General features: G+C 38.5%; 1 protein-coding gene across 1 annotated transcript in view; it reads left to right on the forward strand.

Annotated features, from left to right (window-relative positions):
• LOC128661461 (cytoplasmic dynein 1 intermediate chain 1-like) overlaps positions 1-27,614 on the forward strand; it is a 711,349-nt gene that overhangs the window by 680,573 nt on the left and 3,162 nt on the right. Inside the window, exon 12 of the mRNA XM_053715712.1 lies at positions 551-684. Coding sequence (XP_053571687.1) covers positions 551-684 — 134 coding nt within the window. The remainder of the gene's footprint in view (positions 1-550; positions 685-27,614) is intronic.

Below are 27,614 nucleotides of genomic sequence, written 5' to 3' on the forward strand. Positions count from 1 at the left end.
TATAAACAGTGCCTCAGGCGCCGCAACCGCCTCTGGGAACTCCATGGGTCCCACCCCCCACGACGTTCTTTTAAGACATTCCCTTCTCCATACAAATCCTATTACCTTCACCATAAATATAATTATAAGTTAATATATTATAAAAAATAATAAATATGTAAGCTAATATATTTTTTTAAAGATTATTTAATTTTTTTCTGTTTGGGCTTTTTGTAATAATTTAAATAAAGTTTGCACTATACGTCAATATATTGTAATAAAGTTTTATGTTAGTGCATTTAGAAATAAAGTTTATTTGAAATAAAGTAATAATCCATGTGGAGTTGAGCGTGAGTAGAATCGGACACATTTGGCCGCGGCCGGACTGTTATCCGACGGACATTTATCTGTCGGATTATTACCAGTCGCACAAATGTCCGCCGGATAACAGCCCTGCCACGATAAAATTGCACCTGCTTTTCCTTCAGATCTCTTTGTGGTTTTGAACCTTCACTAGAACATTCTATTTAATTATCATCTGGATACAATATTTACCTTTGTGTCTTTGTAGGAAAGTATGGAGCTTATCTACAATAAATCTAAACCTGTTGCAGTTACTGGGGTCGCATTTCCAGCAGCTGATGTCAACAATTTTGTTGTAGGAAGCGAAGAGGGAACAATATACACAGCTTGTCGACACGGAAGGTATTTCTAATAATTTTACATATTTCTTGGTCACATTGCACCTTTCCTTAATATGTGGTGGTCAGTTTCCATTAATAAATCATTTAATCAAATAATTTTTTTGTTAACACTGATGATTGATTTGCTGCTAAGACAGAATTTTGCTCCTTTTTTATATACTGTTATATATATATATATATATATATATATATATATATATATATATATATATATATATATATACATATATATTAGGGCTGCACGATTAATCGCATATGCGATTTAAAACCTTGATTAATCGCTGCGATTTTAAAACCGCGAGAGTAACTAAAAAAATCCTCAGAAGTGGATGTAATATTGATTTGTTTGTGATTTCTTGCAAACCAGCTAGTGGTTGCCTTTAGCACACATTTGTAAAATGGCTGTTTTACTTTCACTTTCTGTTCTCATAAGCAGCAGATCAATCTAGAAGTCTAAAAGCAGAGCCCATGCAGGAATGAAGAGGAGAGAAAGCCACTTACTTATATTTCCCCCTAGGGACGTCTGTAGTCTGAAACTTAGGGTATGTAAACATTATGGAACCTCTCACACAATCTCCTGCTCCTCTGAGAAACAGCTCAAATACATAGCAAATGCAGTTAACCCCACAGCTCCCAAAAAGGCTAAAACTGCAGTCCCCTCTGCTGCTGGGTTAACTTAAAGGGACATTAAACCCACATTTCTTTTGTGATTTAGATAGAGCATGCCATTTTAAACAACTTTCTAATTTACTTCTATTATCTATTTTGCTTCATTCTCTTGATATTCTTTGCTGAATAGCATATCTAGATAGGCTCAGTAGCTGCTGATTGGTGCCTGCACATAGATGCCTCGTGTTATTGGCTCACCCATGTGCATTGCTATTTCTTTAACAAAGGATATCTAAAAAATAAAGCATATTAGATAATAGAAGTAAATTGTAAAGTTGTTTAAAATTGAATTCTCTTTCTGAATCACGAAAGAAAATGTTTGGGTTTAGTGTCCCTTTAACTGCATCTACAATGTTTTTATATATATATTTATATATATATATATATATATATATATATATATATATATATATATATATATATCTGTGTGCAGCTGTGTATGTGATTGTCTATTATATATGTGTGTGTATGTATGTATATATATATATATATATAAAAAGATGTATATATATATATATATATATAAATTGTGTGTTTATATATATATATATATATATATATATATATATATATAATTGTGTGTGTATGTGGCTTATACCGCTTCATTTGTTAATGTCCAAGAAAACATGACAATGTTGTGTGTCATAAGACCTAATAACTGGCTAGTGGCTACTATTGAATCACATCACAGGCAGCAAATTTTATTTGAACTATTTTGTGGTTTGTATTTTTATGCCCCAAGAGTGTATTGGACATTGAGAAACATGCACATTAAGATTCTGTAGTGTTAAATAAACTTTAGAATGCAAAGTGAAGGTGTTATAGTAATTTAGAAGAAAATCGCTATTAAATCACAATTGCGGGTTTTTTTCAATAAAATCGCAAATTATTTTTTGCCCATATAGCCCAGCCCTAATATATATATATATATAGTCCCAAAAAGAAGCAGGCACTCTCCGTTTGAATTTTCAAAATAATTTACTATATTTATACTAAAGCCCCTACTTGAGTTATTTTTAGTAAAATGATGTGCAGATCATATATACAACAAGCAAGTCTCTCCTGATGCATATTGCTGCTTAAGTTGTTATGTTTGGGGCAATATGTTTTTTTTGTTTGTTTGTTTTTTAAGTATATATATATATATAATGGCTTAAATGTAATAAAAAATAGAATGATAACTTTACAAATACTGTATGTCTGACAGTTTTTAAAACATTTTAGTTATTTTGATTATTATCCAACTGAACTAGTTTACCTTGTGCATATACCCCTGCTCCTTAACTCTTTTTGTAAGGGCCCTCTTTCATCTAGAAGTGCTTGTTTGTTAAACCTATGCATTAAACTGGTGTGTTCTGTATGTGCTAATAGTGTTAAACTACAAACATGGCATTCTTAAAGGTGCAGACTTAGGGGCCGAATTATCAAGATCCAAATGGAGCTTGATGCCCTTGTTTCCGTGCGAGCTTTCATAACTGGTCCGCTACCTCTGAGGCTGCGGACATCAATTCGCTTGATCCTATTACGATTGTACTGATTGACAACCCCTGCTAGCGACCGAATGGCCGCCAATCTGCAAGGGGAGGCATTGCACAAGCAGTTCACAAGAATTGCTTGTGCAATGATAAATGCTGACAGCGTATGCTGTTGGCATTCATCGATGTCTGTGGGACATGATCCGCTGAGCAAATCATGTCGGACAGACCGATGATAAATCGGCATATTATTCTTAACTATCATTAAAAAATTCTTATTAGATTACTAGACAGTTTAAAAATGTGTTACCTCCCTGCCATACTTTGAATACAGCTGTGTATTTATACTAAGCATTAATTTACGTTGACGCCTGTTTTATTTCTTAATTAACTCAAAAGATGATGATAAAGCAAACTTTATCTTTCACTGCTTTTTAAACCTTTCTCGCCACAGTTTGTTAAATCATTTCAAAAGTGACAGAGGCTGTTTCAACTGCATATAGCTGTTTATTTTAGGTCTCTGTAAATGAAAATGTTATTTATACGCACTTGATCTAAGTCTAATAATAAACTAGGAGTTATGTCCCTTTAAGACTTCTGTAGCTACTGTTTGATGGTAGGTAAAGCTATTCTTTCTAAAGGAATGAAAATGGCCATAACTATTTATTATCTAGTCCACATCCTGTTCCTTTAAGTGTTATATTAAACATATTTGTTTGTACTTTGTTTACAGACGTGAAACCCAACATTTTTCTTTCATGATTTAGAGCATACAATTTAAAAAAACATTTACAGTTTACTTCTATTATCAACTGTAGTTTGTTCTCATGGTATTCTTTGTGGAAGAGCATACCTAGGTAGGTAACATGCTTGTGTCAGGAGCATTGTATGACAGCAGTATAACATTGTTATTATAAGACTGCTGCCATTTAGTGCTCTTAAAGGGATATTATACTCTCGATTTTTCTTTGCATAAATGTTTTGTAGATGATCAATTTATATAGCCCATACAGTTTGTTTTTTAAAAAAATGTATAGTTTTGCTTATTTTTAAATAACATTGCTCTGATTTTCAGACTCCTAACCAAGCCTCAAAATTTTAGGAGAATACTGATATATACCTACTCCAGCTTGCTCCTGTTTCTTTAAAGAGTCTTTTCATATGCAGGGGGAGGGGGGGTGTCTGATATTTCCCACTTAAAGTGGGTGTTCTAGCTACCTTTTTAACAGAGCTAAACGGGGAGCATCTAGGTAAGTTTTTACACGGTTTTATACTGGATTTTTATATCGGTATCTGTGCATAGTATTCTTTATAGTAGTGTCTGTTGCATGCAGTTATATGAAAATTGGTGTATACTGTCCCTTTAAGCCTACCCACTTGCTTTTTTAACAACGGATACAAAGATCACATAGTAAGTTTGAAACTGGAAATAAATTGGATTATTTTTAAATGATACACTCAGTCTGAGCCATGTAAGGTCAATTTGGATGTTCATGTCCCTTTAAGTATAAAGCGGGGATGAGATTAGCCTTTACTGACTATAGTCTCCATTATAATCCATTTGAACTGGGGTACAAAAACATTGTATAGCAACTCTGACCTGATCTGACCTAGAGCTCTGGTGAAATAATCAGCTGATGGCTCTAGTTCAGAATTTGTAGCAACAACTGCAAAAACACACATACAACACATATATTGCAAATACATATCACATAAACATACATTTTTTCACATAAACATGTTTTTGTCTTCCTTTAAGGAAGGTATAAGTGGAAAGCAAGGGAAAGAAAGTGTGAGTGAGAGAGATAGTAAGAGGCTGTCAGAGGGCAGGAGTGAGTGAGGAGGCGATAGAGAGGAGAAGAAAGGGTTAATGATTAGAAGACTGAAAGAGGGAGTGAGAGAGATTAGTGAATTAGATCATAGAATTAGGAGGGAAAGGAGTGTGAATGAGAGTAAGAGGAATGTAAGTGAATGGGGAGGAAACTAAATAAACCACCTGAGACACCAATAAAAGTGCAAGAGTATATATATATTTAACAAAATCATAGTTTAGGTTATAGGAACAGATAAGTACTCTCCATTGAATCAATGTACCTCCAAAGTCAGCATTGATTCAACTGCCTCCACTAGCTACCTGGCAAGGATATAAAGCCATGGTTTTAAGATGGTGAAAATGCATGTTTATAGAAAAGGTTAGCAAACACTCAAAACTCAATTTTGAAGTATCAGAGTTAACAGTGCCAAAAAATTGCATATTTGTACAAGTTATGGATGACGCATAAAGTGCTAATTCTATGAAAAAGTCTATAAAATATATTGAACACAGGTGATATGACTGTAAAGCAGTTGGCAAGTGTAAAATAGGTCTGGGGCGCGATCCGATATATGGTGTAGTTTTCGGCGCAAGCGAGGGAACCCGAGCTGCCCGTAGTTTCACCTCGCACATCGGGGTATCCAATATACCCCGCCGGCAGTTGCTAAAGTGACGTAAGTCGGACAAACTAGCGATGTCCAGAAATGAGCGTAACTACAAATTTCTGGAGTCGCCAGTGACTTACGGCACTTTAGAAACTGCCTGCGCCTAAAAAAACTAACTAAAGTATAAAATCTCCCGTAACTGTCTAACACGCCTCCCAAAAATAGCCCAACACGTATACCCCTATATCCGCAATCCCCACTCTCACTCCTAATAATAAATGTATTAACCCCTAGACCGACAACCCCCCACAACGCAATAAGCCTAATTATTAACCCCTAAACTGCCATAGCCCACACCGCAATAAACCTATCCTAGTATTAACCCTTAAACCGCCGCCCCGGACCCCGCCGCCACCTACATTATATGTATTAACCCCTAAACCGCCGCTCCCGGACCCCGCCGCCACCTACATTAAATGTATTACCACCTAATCTGACCCCCCTACACCGCCGCCACCTACATTAAATGTATTACCCTCTAATCTGACCCCCCTACACCGCCGCCACCTACATTAAATGTATTAACCTCTAATCTGATCCCTCTACACCGTCGCCACCTACATTAAATATATTACCCCCTGAACCTAAGTCTAACCTTAACAACCCCTAACTTAATTATTATTTAAATAAATCTAAATAATATTAATATTATTAACTAAATAATTCCTATTTAAAACTAAATACTTACCTATAAAATAAACCCTAAGATAGCTACAATATAATTAATAATTACATTGTAGCTATTTTAGGATTTATATTTATTTTACAGGTAACTTTGTATTTATTTTAACTAGGTACAATAGCTATTAAATAGTTAATAACTATTTAATAGCTACCTAGTTAAAATAATTACAAAATTACCTGTAAAATAAATCCTAACCTAAGTTACAAATACACCTAACACTACACTATCAATAAATTAATTAAATAAATTAACTACAATTATCTAATATAAAATACAATAAATAAACTAAACTATATTACAAAAACACTAAATCACAAAAAATAAAAAAAATTACAAGAAGTTTAATCTAATTACACCTAATCTAAGCCCTAATCTAAGCCCCCTAATAAAAAAAAAGCCCCTACCCTACCCTAAACTAAATTACAAATAGCCCTTAAAAGGGCTTTTTGCGGGGCATTGCCCCAAAGTAACCAGCTCTTTTACCAGCCCTTAAAAGGGCTTTTTGCGGGGCATTGCCCCAAAGTAATCAGCTCTTTTACCTGTAAAAAAAAAGAAATACAATACCCCCCAGCATTACAACCCACCACCCACACACCCCTACTCTAAAACCCACCCAATCCCCCCTTAAGTAAACCTAACACTACCCCATTGAAGATCACCCTACCTTGAGCCGTCTTCACCCAGCCGGGCCGAAGTCTTCATCCGATCCGGGCACAAGTGGTCCTCCAGCCGGGCAGAAGTCTTCATCAGATCGGGGCAGAAGAGGTCCTCCATCTGGCAGAAGTCTTCATCCAAGCGGCATCTTCTATCTTCATCCTTACGGCGATGAGCGGCTCCATCTTGAAGACCTCCGGTGCTGAACATCCTCCTCAGCCGACGACTACCCGACGAATGGCTGGTCCTTTAAATGACGTCATCCAAGATGGTGTCCCTCAAATTCCGATTGGCTGATAGGATTCTATCAGCCAATCGGAATTAAGGTAGGAAAAATCTGATTGGTTGATTTAATCAGCCAATAGGATTGAAGTTCAATCCGATTGGTTGATTGGATCAGCCAATAGAATTGACGTTGCATTCTATTGGCTGATCCAATCAGCCAATCGGATTGAACTTCAATCCGATTGGCTGATTAAATCAACCAATTAGATTTTTCCTACCTTAATTCCGATTGGCTGATAGAATCCTATCAGCAAATCGGAAATTCGAAGGACGCCATCTTGGATGACGTCATTTAAAGGAGCAGCCATTCATCGGGTAGTCGTCGGCCGAGGAGGATGTTCCGCGCCGGAGGTCTTCAAGATGGAGCCACTCATCACCGCAAGGATAAAGATAGAAGATGCCGCTTGGATGAAGACTTCTGCAGGATGGAGGACCTCTTCTGCCCCGATCGGATGAAGACTTCTGCCCGGCTGGAGGACCACTTGTGCCCGGATCGGATGAAGACTTCGGCCCGGCTGGGTGAAGACGGCTCAAGGTAGGGTGATCTTCAATGGGGTAGTGTTAGGTTTATTTAAGGGGGGATCGGGTGGATTTTAGAGTAGGGGTGTGTGGGTGGTGGGTTGTAATGTTGGGGGGTATTGTATTTCTTTTTTTTTTACAGGTAAAAGAGCTGATTACTTTGGGGCAATGCCCCGCAAAAAGCCCTTTTAAGGGCTGGTAAAAGAGCTGGTTACTTTGGGGCAATGCCCCGCAAAAGGCCCTTTTAAGGGCTATTTGTAATTTAGTTTAGGGTAGGGAAATTTTATTATTTTAGGTTTTTTTTTAATTTTATTAAGGGGCTTAGATTAGGTGTAATTAGATTAAACTTCTTGTAATATTTTTTTATTTTTTGTGATTTAGTGTTTTTTTTGTAATATAGTTTAGTTTATTTAATTGTATTTTATATTAGATAATTGTAGTTAATTTATTTAATTAATTTATTGATAGTGTAGTGTTAGGTGTATTAGTAACTAAGGTTAGGATTTATTTTACAGGTAATTTTGTAATTATTTTAACTAAGTAGCTATTAAATAGTTATTAACTATTTAATAGCTATTGTACCTAGTTAGAATAAATACAAAGTTACCTGTAAAATAAATATAAATCCTAAAATAGCTACAATGTAATTATTAATTATATTGTAGCTTTCTTAGGGTTTATTTTATAGGTAAGTATTTAGTTTTAAATAGGAATTATTTAGTTAATAATATTAATATTATTTAGATTTATTTAAATAATAATTAAGTTAGGGGTTGTTAGGGTTAGACTTAGGTTCAGGGGGTAATATATTTAATGTAGGTGGCGACGGTGTAATTAGATTAAACTTCTTGTAATATTTTTTTATTTTTTGTGATTTAGTGTTTTTTTTGTAATATAGTTTAGTTTATTTAATTGTATTTTATATTAGATAATTGTAGTTAATTTATTTAATTAATTTATTGATAGTGTAGTGTTAGGTGTATTAGTAACTAAGGTTAGGATTTATTTTACAGGTAATTTTGTAATTATTTTAACTAGGTAGCTATTAAATAGTTATTAACTATTTAATAGCTATTGTACCTAGTTAGAATAAATACAAAGTTACCTGTAAAATAAATATAAATCCTAAAATAGCTACAATGTAATTATTAATTATATTGTAGCTTTCTTAGGGTTTATTTTATAGGTAAGTATTTAGTTTTAAATAGGAATTAGTTAGTTAATAATATTAATATTATTTAGATTTATTTAAATAATAATTAAGTTAGGGGGTGTTAGGGTTAGACTTAGGTTTAGGGGGTAATATATTTAATGTAGGTGGCGGCGGTGTAGGGGGATCAGATTAGGGATTAATATATTTAATGTAGGTGGCGGCGGTGTAGGGGGATCAGATTAGGGGTTAATATATTTAATGTAGGTGGCAGCGGTGTAGGGGGGTCAGATTAGGGGTTAATATATTTAATGTAGGTGGCGGCGGTGTAGGGGGATCAGATTAGGGGTTAATATATTTAATGTAGATGGCGGCGGTGTAGGGGGGTCAGATTAGGGGGTAATACATTTAATGTAGGTGGCGGCGGTGTAGGGGGGTCAGATTAGGGGGTAATAAATTTAATGAGGTCGCGGCGGGTTCCGGGAGCGGCGGTTTAGGGGTTAAACACTTTATTTAGTGGCGGCGGGGTCCGGGAGTGGCGGTTTAGGGGTTAAACACTTTATTGGGTATTGCGTGGGGGATTGCGGTTGACAGGTAGATAGACATTGCGTTAGGTGTTAGGGTTTTTTTTATAAACATTTTAGGGAGTTATGGTGCTCCCATACTCAGCGCAAGGCCTGCTACGGCTGCTTTTTATGGCATGGTGAAAATGGAGTAAGTTTTCTCCATTTTCGCCACGTAAGGCCTTGCGCTGGATATTGGATAGCAAATTGCGCAGTTTTATATGTTAGCCTATGGGAGTAAAATTTGCAGGCGACGGGTGACATATACGGGCGTAACTTGTATGCTATATGTGATACCAAACCCGCGCAAAATCTGGCGTCGCCGGCTTTTTCAGGCGACGCTGCATATCGGATCAGGCCCCTGGTAGTAAAACTAACATACGCCTAGATTTAGAGTTCTGCGTTAGCCGTCAAAACCAGCGTTAGGGGGTCCTAACGCTGGTTTTGGCCGCCCGCTGGTATTTAGAGTCAGTCAGGAAAGGGTCTAACGCTCACTTTCCAGCCGCGACTTTTCCATACCGCAGATCCCCCTACGCCAATTGCGTATCCTATCTTTTCAATGGGATCTTCCTAACGCCGGTATTTAGAGTCTTGGCTGAAGTGAGCGTTAGAAATCTAACGACAAGACTCCAGCCGCAGAGAAAAGCCAGGAGTTAAGAGCTTTCTGGGCTAACGCCGGTTCATAAAGCTCTTAACTACTGTGCTCTAAAGTACACTAACACTCATAAACTACCTATGTACCCCTAAACCGAGGCCCCCCCCACATCGCCGCCACTCTATTAAATTTTTTTAACCCTTAATCTGCCGACCGCACACCGCCGCCACCTACATTATCCCTAAATACCCCTAATCTGCTGCCCCTAACATCGCCGACCCCTACATAATATTTATTAACCCCTAATCTGCCCCCCCAACGTCGCCACTACCTACTACAATTATTAACCCCTAATCTGCCGACCAGACCTCACGGCTACTCTAATAAATGTATTAACCCCTAAAGCTAAGTCTAAACCTAACCCTAACACCCCCCCTAAGTTAAATATAATTTAAATCTAACGAAATAAAATAAATCTTATTAAATAAATTATTCCTATTTAAAGCTAAATACTTACTTGTAAAATAAACCTTAATATAGCTACAATATAAATAATAATTATATTGTAGCTATTTTAGGATTAATATTTATTTTACAGGCAACTTTGTATTTATTTTAACCAGGTACAATAGCTATTAAATAGTTAATAACTATGTAATAGCTACCTAGTTAAAATAAATACAAAATTACTTGTAAGATAAATCCTAACCTAAGTTACAATTAAACCTAACACTACACTATCATTAAATAAATTAAATAAATTAAATACAAATACCTACAAATAAATACAAATAAATACACTAACTAAAGTACAAAAAATAAAAAAGAACTAAGTTACAAAAAATAAAAAAATAATTTACAAACATTATAAAAATATTACAACAATTTTAAGCTAATTACACCTACTTTAAGCCCCCTAATAAAATAACAAAGCCCCCCAAAATAAAAAAATGCCCTACCCTATTCTAAAATAACAATTGTAAAGCTCTTTTACCTTACCAGCCCTTAAAAGGGCCTTTTGCGGGGCATGCCCCAAAGAATTCTGCTCTTTTGCCTGTAAAAAAAAACATACAATACCCCCCCAACATTACAACCCACCACCCACACACCCCTACTCTAACCCACCCAAACCCCCATTAAATAAACCTAACACTACCCCCCCTGAAGATCTTCCTACCTTGAGTCGTCTTCACTCAGCCGAGCCAAATTCTTCATCCAAGCGGGGGCTGAAGAGGTCCATCATCCGGCTGAAGTCTTCATCCAAGCGGGGGCTGAAGAGGTCTTCCATCCGGCTGAAGTCTTCTATCAAGCGGCATCTTCAATCTTCTTTCTTCCGGCTCCATCTTCATCCCGCCGACGTGGAACATCCTTCCTCCACAACGAACTCCCGACGAATGAAGGTTCCTTTAAGGGACGTCATCCAAGATGGCGTCCCTCAAATTCCGATTGGCTGATAGGATTCTATCAGCCAATCGGAATTAAGGTAGGAAAAATCTGATTGGCTGATTGAATCAGCCAATCAGATTCAAGTTCAATCGGATTGGCTGATCGAATCAGCCAATCAGATTGAGCTCACATTCTATTGGCTGATCGGAACAGCCAATCCGATTGAACTTGAATCTGATTGGCTGATTCAATCAGCCAATCAGATTTTTCCTACCTTAATTCCGATTGGCTGATAGAATCCTATCAGCCAATAGGAATTCGAGGGACGCCATCTTGGATGACGTCCCTTAAAGGAACCTTCATTCGTTGGGAGTTCGTCGTGGAGGAAGGATGTTCCGCATCGGCGGGATGAAGATGGAGCCGGAAGAAAGAAGATTGAAGATACCGCTTGATAGAAGACTTCAGCCGGATGGAAGACCTCTTCAGCCCCCGCTTGGATGAAGACTTCAGCCGGATGATGGACCTCTTCAGCCCCCGCTTGGATAAAGACTTCAGCCAGATGATGGACCTCTTCAGCCCCCGCTTGGATGAAGAATTCAGCTTGGCTGAGTGAAGACGACTCAAGGTAGGAAGATCTTCAGGGGGGTAGTGTTAGGTTTATTTAAGGGGGGTTTGGGTGGGTTAGAGTAGGGGTGTGTGGGTAGTGGGTTGTAATGTTGGGGGGGGGTATTGTATGTTTTTTTTTTTACAGGCAAAAGAGCAGAATTCTTTGGGGCATGCCCCGCAAAAGGCCCTTTTAAGGGCTGGTAAGGTAAAAGAGCTTTACAATTTTTATTTTAGAATAGGGTAGGGCATATTTTTATTTTTGGGGGCTTTGTTATTTTATTAGGGGGCTTAGAGTAGGTGTAATTAGCTTAAAATTGTTGTAATATTTTTATAATGTTTGTAAATTATTTTTTTATTTTTTGTAACTTAGTTCTTTTTTTATTTTTTGTACTTTAGTTAGTGTATTTATTTGTATTTATTTGTAGGTATTTGTATTTAATTTATTTAATTTATTTAATGAAAGTATATTATTAGGTTTAATTGTAACTTAGGTTAGGATTTATTTTAAAGGTAATTTTGAATTTATTTAACTAGGTAGCTATTAAATAGTTATTAACTATTTAATAGCTATTGTACCTGGTTAAAATAAATACAAAGTTGCCTGTAAAATAAATATTAATCCTAAAATAGCTACAATATAATTATTATTTATATTGTAGCTATATTAGGGTTTATTTTACAGGTAAGTATTTAGATTTAAATAGGAATAATTTATTTAATAAGATTTATTTTATTTCGTTAGATTTAAATTATATTTAACTTAGGGGGGTGTTAGGGTTAGACTTAGCTTTAGGGGTTAATACATTCATTAGAGTAGCGGCCAGGTCCGGTCGGCAGATTAGGGGTTAATACTTGAAGTTAGGTGTCGGCGATGTTAGGGAGGGCAGATTAGGGGTTAATACTATTTATTATAGGGTTTTTGAGGTGGGAGTGAGGCAGATTAGGGGTTAATACATTTATTATAGTAGCAGTGAGGTCCGGTCGGCAGATTAGGGGTTAATAATTGTAGGTAGGTTGCGGCGACGTTGGGGGCGGCAGATTAGGGGTTAATAAATATAATATAGGGGTCGGCGGTGTTAGGGGCAGCAGATTAGGGGTACATAGGGATAATGTAGGTTGCGGCGGTGTACGGAGCGGCAGATTAGGTCAAGTGTTAAAAAAAATATGCAGGGGTCAGCGATAGCGGGGGTGGCAGATTAGGGGTTAATAAGTGTAAGGTTAGGGGTTTTTAGACTCGGGGTACATGTTAGGTGCAGACTTAGAAAGTGTTTCCCCATAGGAAACAATGGGGCTGCGTTAGGAGCTGAACGCTTCTTTTTTGCAGGTGTTAGGTTTTTTTTCAGCTCAAACTGCCCCATTGTTTCCTATGGGGAAATCGTGCACAAGCATGTTTTTGAAGCTGGCCGCGTCCGTAAGCACCGCTGGTATTTAGAGTTGCAGTGGCGGTAAATATGCCTGTACGCTCCCTTTTTGGAGCCTAACGCAGGCCTTCTGTGAACTCTAAATACCAGCGGTATTTAAAAGGTGCTGGGGAAAAAAAGCACGCGTAGCTAACGCACCCCTTTAGCCGCAGAACTCTAAATCTAGCCGTAAGAAAGCAGGTGGTGGCACTTCAATTAAAGTCTTCAATGACATGGAAGCGATGGACATTGTTGCTGTAATAGCAGGATGTGTGGATATAGAGGATGCATCACAAATAAAAAATACACAATTGCCTTGTGTTTAATTCTTTTATTATTATTATTTATACATATTATCTTTAACAAATATTTTGATGCATTGCAGACAATGTGTTCCACATTTCATCCAAGCTATCTAATGCAGAAAGGATTACTCAGCTCTGTATGTGTCATTCCTTCAGCTCTCACACAAGACATGGAAAGATTTATAAGAGTCACCTCCCATGAGGACAAAACCTCCAAACTTTTTAAGATACAGAAGAAAAATATACATCATAAAAACACTGCATTAGATATATCAGTCCTAGAATTGTATCACATTAAAATTATTACCAGCAATATTTACAGCTCCCCTCCATTTATATGAAACTGAGAACAAGGGTTCCTTTAAAGGGATAGTAACCAACATTTTTATAGTTTAAACAGATAAGATAATCCCTTTATTTGCCATTCCCCAGTTTTGCATAACCAACACTGTTATAGAAATATACTTTTTACCGCTGTAATTACCTTGTATCTAATCTTTTGCTGACTGCCTCCTTATCTCAGATCTTTTGACAGACTTGCATTTCAGGCAATTAGTGGTGACTCTTAAATAACTTCACGTGCATGAGCACAGTGTTATCTATATGAAACACATGAACTAATGCCCTCTAGCTGTGAAAAACTATCAAATGTAGAGGCGGCCTTCAAGGGCTTAGAAATTAGTATATGAGCCTACCTAGGTTTAGCTTTCACCTAAGAATAACAAGAGAACAAAGCAAAGTTGATGATAAAAGTAAATTAGAAAGTTGTTTAAAATTACATGCGCTATCTGATTCATGAAAGTTTAATTTTGACTTTACTATCCCTTTATTAAGGGAGCTTATGGGGCAGAAAAATATATTCAACCACCAATGAATACTGTTTTCTACAATAACACACGGCTATAAAACATGATTATAAACTGTTGGAACTCATAATTGGCCTAATTTTGAGCAAACTAATTACTTAGAACACATCAATTTAACACCATTGATGAGCAAATATATCAAATTACCAAGAATGTAAAAACAAATGCTACCTAATTTTTGTTCTGGTGAGATGGAATATAATAATGAATCTTTTAAGTATATATCAAGTCAATTTTATATATGCAAAGTATATATCTATATATCAGTGACTATGCACTGAAATGCAAATGGCCTAAATGCAAAATAAATATTTGGAAAGGGGGACACAAACGCAATTGAGATTGTAATATAAAGTGCTGTATAAACACATTTTCAAATCACTTTGCCCCTTTTTATGTAATTTAATTCTGAAATTTGTGGGTTTTCCAATTCTGAAATACTCAAAAATTAAAAGAACATTGAAACATACATTGCTTGTTAGTTGTAAGAATGTAAAACCTCAGAATATTATGTAGATAACAATAATAGATTGTTATGGACAGATGTTAGAAACATCTTAGTTTAGACTGCAAAAACATTACTACTTCAAAGCAACATAAAGTACAGATTGCAGCAGTTCCTGTTCTTTGTATCTGCAACTTCTTAGTGTGAAAAAAATGTGTTTTAAAAATAATAGGAATTACAGTGGTGGGTTAGGCACCTTGATCTGGAACATTATATACTTATAACGAAGCTGAAATAATGCTGCTTTACAAAATAATGGGTTAGTGTCATACACCCAAAGCAAAAGCTACAAGTTATCCCCTGTCAGCTATGGGTTCCAATGAAAAACGATAACATTAACGCAAGTGATTGACTTTATCGGATGTTAAGCATATAGGTCTAAATAGTACATTATATATAGCTCTAAACCCTATTGTGCCTAATGTATTTCAGCTTTAGAAAAACAAGTGCATTGTTCATATATCAAAAATGGAACATGTATTATACATCATATAGAGATGCTGTAATCTGCTTGTTTGTTTAGAATGGACTATCTGGTGCCAAGTGTGGAAAGGACACTAAGAACCAAACTGCCTGTTCCCTGGCATTAAGCATAGTTCCCCACACATAGCTGGTAGAGTAGTGAGTGTAAACTGCCTTGCTACTCATTTACGTTAACACCGCATACACAAGGACACCATTTGCTTATGATGCAGAGATCTTCTGACCACTATGCGCCTTACACATTCCCCCTACTGCTCCACACCTTCCTTGCCTGGTTGTAGCCCCCTATAACCTGATTCCTTCTCCCTCATGTCCCACCTAGCTTTAAACATAGCACTTTCCCCCCCTAGGGCAATGCCACACCCAAAGCCTAGCTTCCCTCCTGAAGCACACTGTGATAAACATGTCTGCTCTCTCCAGATACCATCCTCCTGAAGTGCTCCCATAATTTGCAGATATTTAAGGCAGAGTTTGATTAGATTTCTACCTTTCTCTTACCCATTTTCATGCATTAATTTTCCCTGCTTCTTATCACTTTCAACACCCTTTTTCTTTGCTTCATTTCTTCCCCTCCTCCCCTCTCATCTCATCTCCAGTACTATCATTTCCCCCTCTCCCATATCATCTCATGTTCAGTACCCTCCTTTGCCCTCTCCCCTATCATCCTATCTCCAGAACCCTCCTTTTACACTTTCCCCTATCATTTCATCTCCAACACCCTCCTTTTCCCTCTCACTCATAATTTCATTCCTGCCCCTTCTTTCTCTTTTGTCCTATTATCTCACTCCTTTACCCTAATTTACCCTCTTACCATCTCATTTCCAGTACCCTCCTTTCCTCTCTCCCCTATCATCTCATCTCCAGAACCCTCCTTTCCCTTCTCAATATCATCTCATATCCAGAACCCTCCTCCCCTCTCCCCTGTCATCTCATCTCCAGTCCCCTCCTTTTCCTTCTCCCCTATCATCTCATCTCCAGTACTCTCCTTTCCCTTCTCCCCTATCATCTCATATCCAGTACCCTCCTTCCCTCTCCCCTATCATCTCATCTCCAGTCACCTCCTTTCCCTTCTCCCCTATCATCTCATCTCCAGTACCCTCCTTTCCACTCCCCCCTATCATCTCATCTCCAGTACCCTCCTTTCCCTTCTCCCCTATCATCTCATATCCAGTACCCTCCTCCCCTCTCCCCTATCATCTCATCTCCAGTCCCCTCCTTTCCCTTATCCCCTATCATCTCATCTCCAGTACCCTCCTTTCCACTCTCCCCTGTCATCTCATCTCCAGTACCCTCCTTTCCCTTCTCCCCTATCATCTCATCTCCAGTACCCTCCTTTCCACTCTCCCCTATCATCTCATCTCCAGTATCCTCCTTTCCCCTCTCCCCTATCATCTCATCTCCAGTACCCTCCTTTCCCCTCTCCCCTATCATCTAATCTCCAGTACCCTCCTTTCCACTCTCCCCTATCATCTCATCTCCAGTACCCTCCTTTCCCCTCTCCCCTATCATCTCATCTCCAGTACCCTCCTTTCAACTCCCCCCTATCATCTCATCTCCAGTACTCTCCTTTCCCTTCTCCCTATCATCTCATATCCAGAACCCTCCTCCCTCTCCCCTGTCATCTCATCTCCAGTCCCCTCCTTTTCCTTCTCCCCTATCATCTCATCTCCAGTACCCTCCTTTCCCTTCTCCCCTATCATCTCATATCCAGTACCCTCATTTCCCCTCTCCCCTATCATCTCATCCCCAGTACCCTCCTTTCCCTTCTCCCTATCATCTCATATCCAGAACCTTCCTCCCCTCTCCCCTGTCATCTCATCTCCAGTCCCCTCCTTTCCCCTCTCCCCTATCATCTCATCTCAAGTACCCTCCTTTCCCTTCTTCCCTATCATCTCATATCCAGTACACTACTCCCCTCTCCCCTATCATCTCATCTCCAGTCCCCTCCTTTCCCTTCTCCCCTATCATCTCATCTCCAGTACCCTCATTTCCCTTCTCCCCTTTCATCTCATCTCCAGTACCCTCCTTTCCCCTCTTCCCTATCATATCATCTCCAGTACCCTCCTTTCCCCTCTCCTCTCATCTCCAATACCCTCCTTTCCCCTCTCCTCTCATATCCAGTACCCTCCTTTCCCCTCTCCTCTCATCTCTAGTATCCTCCTTTTTCCTCTCCCCTATCATCTCATCTCCAGTCCCCTCCTTTCCCTTCTCCCCTATCATCTCATCTCCAGTACCCTCCTTTCCACTCTCCCCTATCATCTCATCTCCAGTACCCTCCTTTCCTCTCTCCCTTATCATCTCATCTCCAGTACCCTCCTTTCCCCTCTCCCCTATCATCACATCTCCAGTACCCTCCTTTCTACTCCCCCCTATCATCTCATCTCCAGTACCCTCCTTTCCCTTCTCCCTATAATCTCATATCCAGAACCCTCCTCCCCTCTCCCCTGTCATCTCATCTCCAGTCCCCTCCTTTCCTTTCTCCCCTATCATCTCATCTCCAGTACCCTCCTTTCCCTTCTCCCCTATCATCTCATATCCAGTACCCTCCTTTCCCCTCTCCCCTATCATCTCATCTCCAGTACCCTCCTTTCCCTTCTCCCTATCATCTCATATCCAGAACCCTCCTCCCCTCTCCCCTGTCATCTCATCTCCAGTCCCCTCCTTTCCCCTCTCCCCTATCATCTCATCTCCAGTACCCTCCTTTCCCTTCTCCCCTATCATCTCATATCCAGTACCCTACTCCCCTCTCCCCTATCATCTCATCTCCAGTCCCCTCCTTTCCCTTCTCCCCTATCAGCTCATCTCCAGTACCCTCCTTTCCCCTCTCCCCTATCATCTCATCTCCAGTACCCTCCTTTCCCTTCTCCCCTTTCATCTCATCTCCAGTACCCTCATTTCCCCTCTCCCCTATCATATCATCTCCAGTGCCCTCCTTTTCCCTTTCCTCTCATTTCTAGTATCCTCCTTTTTCCTCTCACCTATCATCTCATATCAAGTACCCTGCTTTCCCCTATCATCTAATTTACAGTACCTTCCTTTCCCCTCTCCCCTGTCATCTCATCTCAAGCACCCTCCATTTACTTCTTTCATTGAAAAGTTTACCTGAGGTTGTTAAATAGGAATCCACTTTCAGGTATTTAATTGGCATGCATGCTAACCCACCAGCAATACTTTTAAATGTTAGCAAACACAATTTAGCAACCCTCTGAGTACTGAAGCAATAGAAGATAACACGACCAACACAATTTTAAGCTTTAGCGTGCTTTGGTCCAACCCAGGGTGTAGGAATAGTATGGTAGGAGCAACACCTGGAGTTATTAGCATGGTATCCCGGTCTCTGAAGAAGGTGAGTATAATGATAGCACTGGCACCCCTATCATATCATTCTTGTACCATCCTTTGCCCTCTCCACTATCATCTCATTGTTGCACCCCTTTTTTTCCTTCTCCTCTATCATTTCGTCTCCTGAACAAACGTTTACTGATTTCCCTTTCTTCTCACCTTCTTCCCTCCCCATCCATATTTTTGGGTAGCTGGGAGATTGCCTGTTTAAAATTTATTTTCCAAAGATTTTGAATTGGTATATTTATTTCCTATTAAGTGCTTATTTAGTCATTTTGTAATTAAAATGTATGATTTTTCTGTTTTTTTTTTTATTAGCAGTGGTAATAGTTCCCATGTCCCTTATCTATTTTGTGAAATTACATGGAAATTATATTTCTGCACCCCCATGGTGCTGTTTTACAGGTTGCACTACTAGCCCCCTTCAGTAGAATTTCTTTTTTGCAAAGCAGGGGGGGCGATACAGTCAATTAGATGCCATACCACCCATTCCTATTCTGTAATGGAACTGTGCTCTGACTTTTAAGCCACACTAAAATGAACAGAGATTTTCAAGCATAACGTGAAATATAAAGTTTACTGTCCCTTTTAATACTTTAGTAACATACCCACGGTGCTTGTAATAGTTAAGTTATTTCAAGTAATGCCATTTTGTGGACTTGTACCTTTCCTATTCCTGGATTGTATATACCATTGCACCTGGAATATGAGAGATTGAGAGAAAGTGAGAAAGCTTGAGAGACAGAGGGAGATTGATTGATACATTTTGTTGGACTGATTAATGTTAAACTCTGCTTTTAAGGTGGTTGTAACTTTGGATTGTGAGAACATACTTTGAAAATTGTTAATTTTGTGGGTTCCCTTAGTGACTGGAAATACATATACTGTATATATATCGCAATTGCGATTTTTTTGGGTCCAAAATCACGATTTTCATTTTTGCCCATATCGCCTAGCCCTAATAAATAAATAAATATAAATATATATATATATATATATAATTCCTCCAAGAAAAGCAGGCACTCACTGGACTTTATGATAAAAGGTATAAACTTTATTAGTCCATTTTAAAAATGAGGAGACATAACGTTTCGGCACTAGATTGTACCTTTGTCAAATGTCACACAATTTCAAGCAAAAAGTGCAATCAAGCACCTAAAATCGAATAACACACAATTTAAAACTTACCCCTTAAATAGTCAAAACAAGCTTAGCCTTGCCGCCATCCGACTACTCACGCCTCCCTTCCAAAGGCATTGACGTCACGCTGACATGCTAACGTGCCTAGCGTGATGACGCATAGCACAACGTTGCCTTAGTAACATCAGAAAGCAATGCGGCGGAGCGTCTGTCACAGTCCAGAACCACATGTAGCGATAGTGCGCATGCTTAGAACTAAACGGCTCATAATAGGTTAAATATGTATAGTCTTTATATTCACTGTGTTCACATACTGACTATGTCATCAAGTCAAATAGATACACATAGCTGTCATACGATGGATACAATACCTATATTGACAGACAGCTGCAAGGTGTAACTGTATTAATATATACAAAAAGTGATATATATAGATAATAATAATATATACAAAAAATAGCTGAACCATAATAGCTGAGGATATCTACACATCAAAGCAAACACAGAAATTCACAGTATCAGAATATATGATGTGAGCCAAACCTAAATCATCAAATTAAGGTGCATCAGACCCCTGCTTTTTCTGCATTTATGGCTGAGGCTGCAGTTGCAATGGATCCTCAATACCAGGATGAGGATTTCAACACAGATCCCTTAGCATTCACTGATGAAGATGCTGATAGAATTTTGATCTCAGATGACATGAGTGAGCTGGGAGGTGAGACACCTATTAATGTTTACCACAATTTATTGAACCTACGTAGAAAGGAAATAGATTACTACCTGCATGCTGTGTTTTTATCTGGTTATTACAGAAAGAAATTTATTCCCAGGGGCTTCAGGGTTAAGAATATACCCACCCTGGGTAGACAAAATGTGGAGTTCTGTAAAAGATGGTGTTCAATATTGAACAAATGTTCATATGATCTGATCCTCCTGGTGATAGAGGAGGTCACTAGATTAGAGACTAAAATTAAATCTGAATTGGACGCCATCAAAGAGCAGAGCTCTCACATTCTGTCTAATGATGTCAGCCAGGATTGGGTTACCAAACTTGATGGTCTTGTTAATAAGTATCGTTGTGACCTGATTGCATTTAAAAATAAAAAACTTAATAATATGGAAAATGACTACAGAGAGAGAAGAGTATATAGATGGCTATATGGTAAGGATGAGGTTCCCTTTATACACCGTAGAAATTTGAGATCCAAGAACACCTTGAGTGTAGTTGATAGCAGTGGAGGGGATTCTTCAGGCCCTGAATCAACTAATGAGGTTGAACCATCTACCAATAATTCTCAACAGGTACAGCCTTTTTTAGGTGTGACCACAAGGTCTACCATGAAACCCCAGATTTTACCTATGGCCAAAAAAGGCCAAAAAGATATAAGACCCGCAGGGGAGGGTACAAGTCAAAATAAAAAACAGTTGAAAAAGAGGTAGATATAGTATTCAACCTTAGTAGTAGACCATTGAGTGAAGCTGAAATATCCCTGCTCAATCATGGTCTATCATTCATTCCCACCCCTACAGTAGATACATTTGAGCGATTAGTTGATATCCATAGATTTCAGCGACAGCTGAAACTGAGGGACCATTTCAGGGAACAGACCTATACATCTGAACCTTTCAAAAAGAAGTCCTCTTTTGAGCCTCCAAATACAAATCCCTCCATCAGGAGCTATACTAGATTACTCACAAATGATATTACTAATACACCACACACACACACCTATACCCTAATCTTAGCCTTGCTGAAAGAAAAGCGCTTGTTGATCTGAGTAATGACAAATCTGTCATCATCCGCCCTGCTGATAAGGCGGGTCCATCGTTGTCTTGGACTATGCCGATTATCGCCAGGAAGCGTTAAGGCAATTGGCAGATTCAAATACATACGTCAGATTGAGGGGTAATTCTACGTATATATACAAAAAATTAATTGATACATTTTTAAAAGTGTAGCCTAGAGGCAGGATTTGTAAATGACAAGGAACTATCATTTTTGATAACAGAGTACCCTATAGTCCCAGCACTATACCTTCTCCCAAAGGTTCATAAAACTCTGATGAACCCCCGGGCAGACCGATTGTATCTGCCCAGGGCTCGGTCCTTACCAGTCTAGCCATTTATTTTGACTCACATCTACAGAATGTAGTTAAAAACACTAGGGCCTACCTTCAGGATTCACCCATTTTGTTGAAAATACTCAGGGATTTCACTGATCTATGCCATGATGATATTCTGGTCACCATGGACATGGATAGCCTCTATATGTTGGTGGGGTGGAGGCTGTCAGGTCCATGGTGACTGGTAATGTGCATTACAATGGACCACTCATTGAATTTATTTGTGAATTGCTGACTCTTTGCCTTGAAAATAATTACTTCAAGTTTGAAGATTATTATTATTTGCAGGTGGCCGGCACAGCCATGGGTTCGATTGTGGCACCCACTTACGCCAACATCTACATGGCTTGGTACGAGCAAGAGCTGATGAAACCATTTGAACATCCACAAGTGAAATATTATACTCGCTACATTGATGATGTTTTCCTCATTTGGAGAGGTAGCAAGTTGATGTTGCGTGAGTGGGTGTCACATTTGAACCTCATGGTAAGCCCAGTACGGTTCAAGCTTGAGTTTAATCTTTTGAAAGTACATTTTCTTGACTTAAGTGTGTTTAAGGTTGACGACTCTGGTGGGTTGCGGTTTGGTACATCTTTGTACACAAAGCCCACAGACCGCAACTCATTACTGGATGCCAGAAGTTTTCACCCTAAACACCAAAAGAAAGGTGTTCTCACTTCCCAGCTTACACGTGTTTTGAGAAATAATAGCGAGACACCCCTGAGGTTGACCCAACTTAATGCAATGGGTGAAAAGCTGAGCAAAAGAGGTTATGTGACATTCAGGATAAGCTATTGAATACTTATATCACCAAAAGCACTAGTATTTCAACTAAGGACATGGCTGAACAACTGAATCTGATTACTACGTTTACACCTGGTTGTGAACAGCTTACAGGTGCTGTACGTCGTCATTGGCCTGTGGTTGGGACTGAGCCTACGTTACCTTTCCTGAAGATGACAGCCCCTAGGTTGGTCTATCGTAGAGCCAGAAATCTTAGGGATATCCTGGTCAAATCTGACCCACTTGGCCACTATCAAAAAGATACTTGGCTGAGGTCGTCTAAGAAGGGTTGCTTCCCCTGTGGGAGCTGTACTACGTGCAACAGCATGTTAAAAGATGACACCTTCCAGCATCCCCACAGGAACCAGCGATATAAGATCAACTATCGTCTTAGTTGCACCAGCACTTTTGTTATCTATATGCTTGTTTGCCCGTGTTCTAATGTGTATGTGGGAAAAATGACCACCTCTTTCCGAGATAGGATGGCGAATCACCGGTATGCCATCCGGGAGGTCCTGAAAAACTGCGAATCTGACCAGCCGGTGACACGCCACTGTATACAATTTAAACACTCAGTTTCCAGCATTAGATCTATGTTGATAGATCATGTACCTCCCATCCCTAGAGGTGGTGATAGGGCCAGGAGACTTTTACAGTGTGAAAGCAGGTGGATTTACAGGCTGGACACATTGGCCCCACAGGGCATGAATACATAATTGGACTTTAGCCCATTTTATTAATAATTTTAATGTGCTACTCCTACGTCTGTGTAGCATTCTGGGTCTCAGGGTGTCCGCTTCTTGAAATAGGTTTTTACCATACTCTAAACGGTCTGATGCACCTTAATTTGATGATTTAGGTTTGGCTCACATCATATATTCTGATACTGTCAGTTTCTGTGTTTGCTTTGATATGTAGATATCCTCAGCTATTATGGTTCAGCTATTTTTTGTATATATTCTTTGTATATATTATTATTATCTATATATATCACTTTTTGTATATATTAATACAGTTACGCCTTGCAGCTGTCTGTCAATGTAGGTATTGTATCTATCGTATGACAGCTATGTGTATCTATTTGACTTGATGCCATAGTCAGTATGTGAACACAGTGAATATAAAGACTATACATATGTAACCTATTATGATCATACACCATCCAGTCACACTCATAATACACATGTAGCAATCGGAAACAGGCTTTGTTGTTATTTATGGCTGGTTGCTATTAGATACGCTTGTGCCCTATGAGCCGTTTAGTTCTAAGCATGCGCACTTTCGCTACATGTGGTTCTGGACTGTGACAGATGCTCCACCGCATTGCTTACTATGACGTTACTATGGCAACGTCGTGCTATGCGTCATCACGCTAGGCACGATAGCGTGTCAGCGGGACATCAATGCCTTTGGAAGGGAGGCGTGAGTAGTCGGATGGCAGCAAGTCTAAGCTTGTTTTGACTATTTAAGAGGTAAGTTTTAAATTGTGTGTTATTCGATTTTAGGTGCTTGATTGCACTTTTTGCTTGAAATTGTGTGACATTTGACAAAGGCACAATCTAGTGCCGAAACGTTATGTCTCCTCACTTTTGAAATGGACTAATAAAGTTTATACCTTTTATCATAAAGTCCAGTGAGTGCCTGCTTTTCTTGGAGGAATTGGATACTTTGTAGCAGTGCACCGTGGCATTTCTAATAGTGGAAAGATTGTGCTATCCTATCTGGACTTATATATATGTGTAAAATATATATAAATATATATAATCACATTGATTGGAGTAGTCGTGTTAGTCCAGAGATTTAGATATTAAAATAACAAAAGTATTGCATTAAGCAATGATACTTTTTTATTGGACTAACTATACATTTAGAAGATGACAAGATTTCGGAAGAATGTCTTCCTTTTTCAAGTCTGAAGCAATACTGACCAATTTGATCGAATTTACAGATTATATCTTAAAACATAGGATGTCTAAAAAGACAAAGGGTTACAGAGGTCTGAATGCAGGGGGAGGAGGGGGTGTCGTAAAAATCATGAGGGAGGTTTAGGAGACAGAGGCATACAGTGTCAGTAAAGGATAACAGACAGGGGAAATATATGGATGATAACAGAAGGAGAAAAAAACCTAGAACATTTTCATAAATCATTTGATCTATTTCATGCATAAATCAAGCTTAAAATTGACTTTTCTAGAGACTGTGTCAGCTTCCTGGATACAACAATATCCATCACAAATGGCATGTTGCACTCATCTGTATACAGGAAACCAACAGATAGATGCAGCTACCTCCACAGCTCCAGCTCCCACCCTAATCACATAAAAAATCCATAATCTACAGTCAGGCCACCAGATATCCCAGAATTTGCTCAGGCACCAAGGACCGTGACAAACACCTCATCACACTGTCCCAATCATTCAGAGAAAAAGGTTACAAAACAAGGGTTATAAACAAACAAATTAACTCTGCCCTCAATACCCCACGTGAACACTTGCTACAATACAGGGAGAAGAAAAACATATTGCGTATCCCACTAGTAGTAAAGTATAACCCTGCTGTAGAAGGAATACGAAAAATCATAAAAAACTTACAAACACTACTCTTAGAGGATCCCACACTCAAAAAAATCTTTCCAAAGCCCCCTATCCTGGCACTCAGATAACCACTCAATCTAAAACAGAAACTGGTCCACAGAAAGCTACCCCTTGATAAAAAGAACACTCAGAATGGAACCAAATTCTGCAACAAAGCTCTCTGCAAACTATGTCAACACATTTGTGAAAGCAGCACAGCTAATCACAAGAGTAAATCCTATAACATTAAAGGGGCATATTCATGTATATCTGCAAATGTGGTATACATCATACATTGCACTGCATGTAAAGTTTGATGTTATATTGGAGAAACAAGCCAAAAACTGCAACTTCGGAAGAACTTACACAGACACTCAATCAAAAACTACTGTGAAACAAAATACTGTAAAAAAGGCAAAAATACTGTATCCAAAAATAAAAATCCCTTTTTTACTGAAGCATGGGGGATCAACCTAGAACACAACGTTTCTGGGCGGTCCCCTTAGTCATGTGATATCATTCTGTAATTCAATGCCTTAATTTATAGCAGTTTCAATAAATCAATTACAATAATTAGTTAATTACAATTCAATTGATAGCAAAGGCAGAGAATATGTAAAAAATCAAGAAAACACACACATTTGATAAAATAGTTAAAAACATAATGCCTAACATCCTAAATTTAATACTGTAACCAGAAGAGTATATCCAGCTAAACACCCTTAGAAAGCAAACATATGAAACATTTTTACCATTTTTCAATTTTTAACATCTTCAAAGGCCCAATGCAGAATTGTTAAAATAAATTAAATAAAGCTATAGTTCATATGTTAATAAAAAAAACAGACCAATTGATTTCTTTATTCAATCATTTAGGTTCCATGGTCTCTAACCTAAATATCCAGAAAACCTCACGTTGTTTTAAGAGTAATTATCTATTGCCCCGCTCACGCCTGGATATATCAACCCTCTCAATCACTTGAAAATGCAATTGGTTAATCTGGTGGCCAAACTCAAGAAAGTGGGCAGTGACTGGGGCAGTTACAGCCTTATACCTCATGTTGCTCTTATGCTCACTTATGCAATCTTTAATGCTTCTAGTGGTCTCTCTGACGTAGCCACGCCCACAAGGGAATTTGATAAGATAAATAGCATAAGGTGTAAGACACGTATAATGCGCATTGTCTAAATTTGTATCCAGTCAATGGGTGAGTAAAATATGGCCCCTTAATGACCGAACCACAGTTGACGCAGCCAAGACAGGGAAAACATAATCAATTCTTATCAGAAATAAAGGACTGCTTTAAAGTTTTCTTAGGGCCTATGTCAGCTCTTATAAGGGCATCCCTCAAGTTCTTGCTTCTCTTAAAAGCTGGCATTGGAGGCCGCTTAAATTCCTCTATTTCTGACATACATTCCCCCAATAAATACCAATGTTTTTGTATTATTTTAGTAATTTGATTGCTTTCCTGGCAGTATTCGGATATAAAGGTTAGCCTCGTGTTCTTTGCATTGGTCACTTTCTTACTTATCAATTCATTTCTTGGGACAGACTTAACCTCAGTGATAACCTTATCTATCAGAGTTTTAGGGTAACCTCTTGCAAGAAATCTATTGCTTATTTCCTCCAACCTCAAAGGGACAACATTTTCATCTGAGACAATCTTTCTCTCCCTAAGAAGCTGGCTATGGGGAAATTACTTAATAAGAGACTGTTGATGGGCACTGTCATATTTCAAGATGCTGTTACGATCTGTTTCTTTGCAATAAATATTAGTGCAAAATCCAGCCCCTTGTTTAATTACAGAAACATCCAGAAAATCTATCCTGGTTTCAGACCATGTCAATTTAAACTTAAAGTTACAGTCAAGCCCTATAAATAGGGAATGTAATTTTAAGCAACTTTCCAATTTACTTTTATCACAAATTTTGCTTTGTTATCTTGGTATTCTTAGTTGAAAGCTAAACCTAGGAGGTTCATATGCTTATTTCTTAGACCTTGAAGACTGCCTCTAATCTGATTGCATTTTGACCACTAGAGGGCATTAGTTCATGTGTTTCTTATAGATAACATTGAGCTCATGCATGTGAAGTTACCCTGGAGATAGCACTGATTGGAAAATCAGCACTAGTTTATGTGTGCCGCATAGATTACATTGTTTATGAGTCAGCGCTGATTTGCTGAAATGCAAGTCTGTCAAAAGAACTGAAATAAGGGGGCAGTTTGCAGAGGCATAGATACAAGGTAATCACAGAGGTAAAAAAGTGTATTTCTATAACATTGTTAGTTATTAAAACTGGGGAATGGGTAATAAAGGGATTATCTTTCTTTTTAAACAACAC

The sequence above is a fragment of the Bombina bombina genome, chromosome 5, assembly GCF_027579735.1.
Source record: "Bombina bombina isolate aBomBom1 chromosome 5, aBomBom1.pri, whole genome shotgun sequence".
Classification (NCBI taxonomy): Eukaryota; Metazoa; Chordata; class Amphibia; order Anura; family Bombinatoridae; genus Bombina; species Bombina bombina.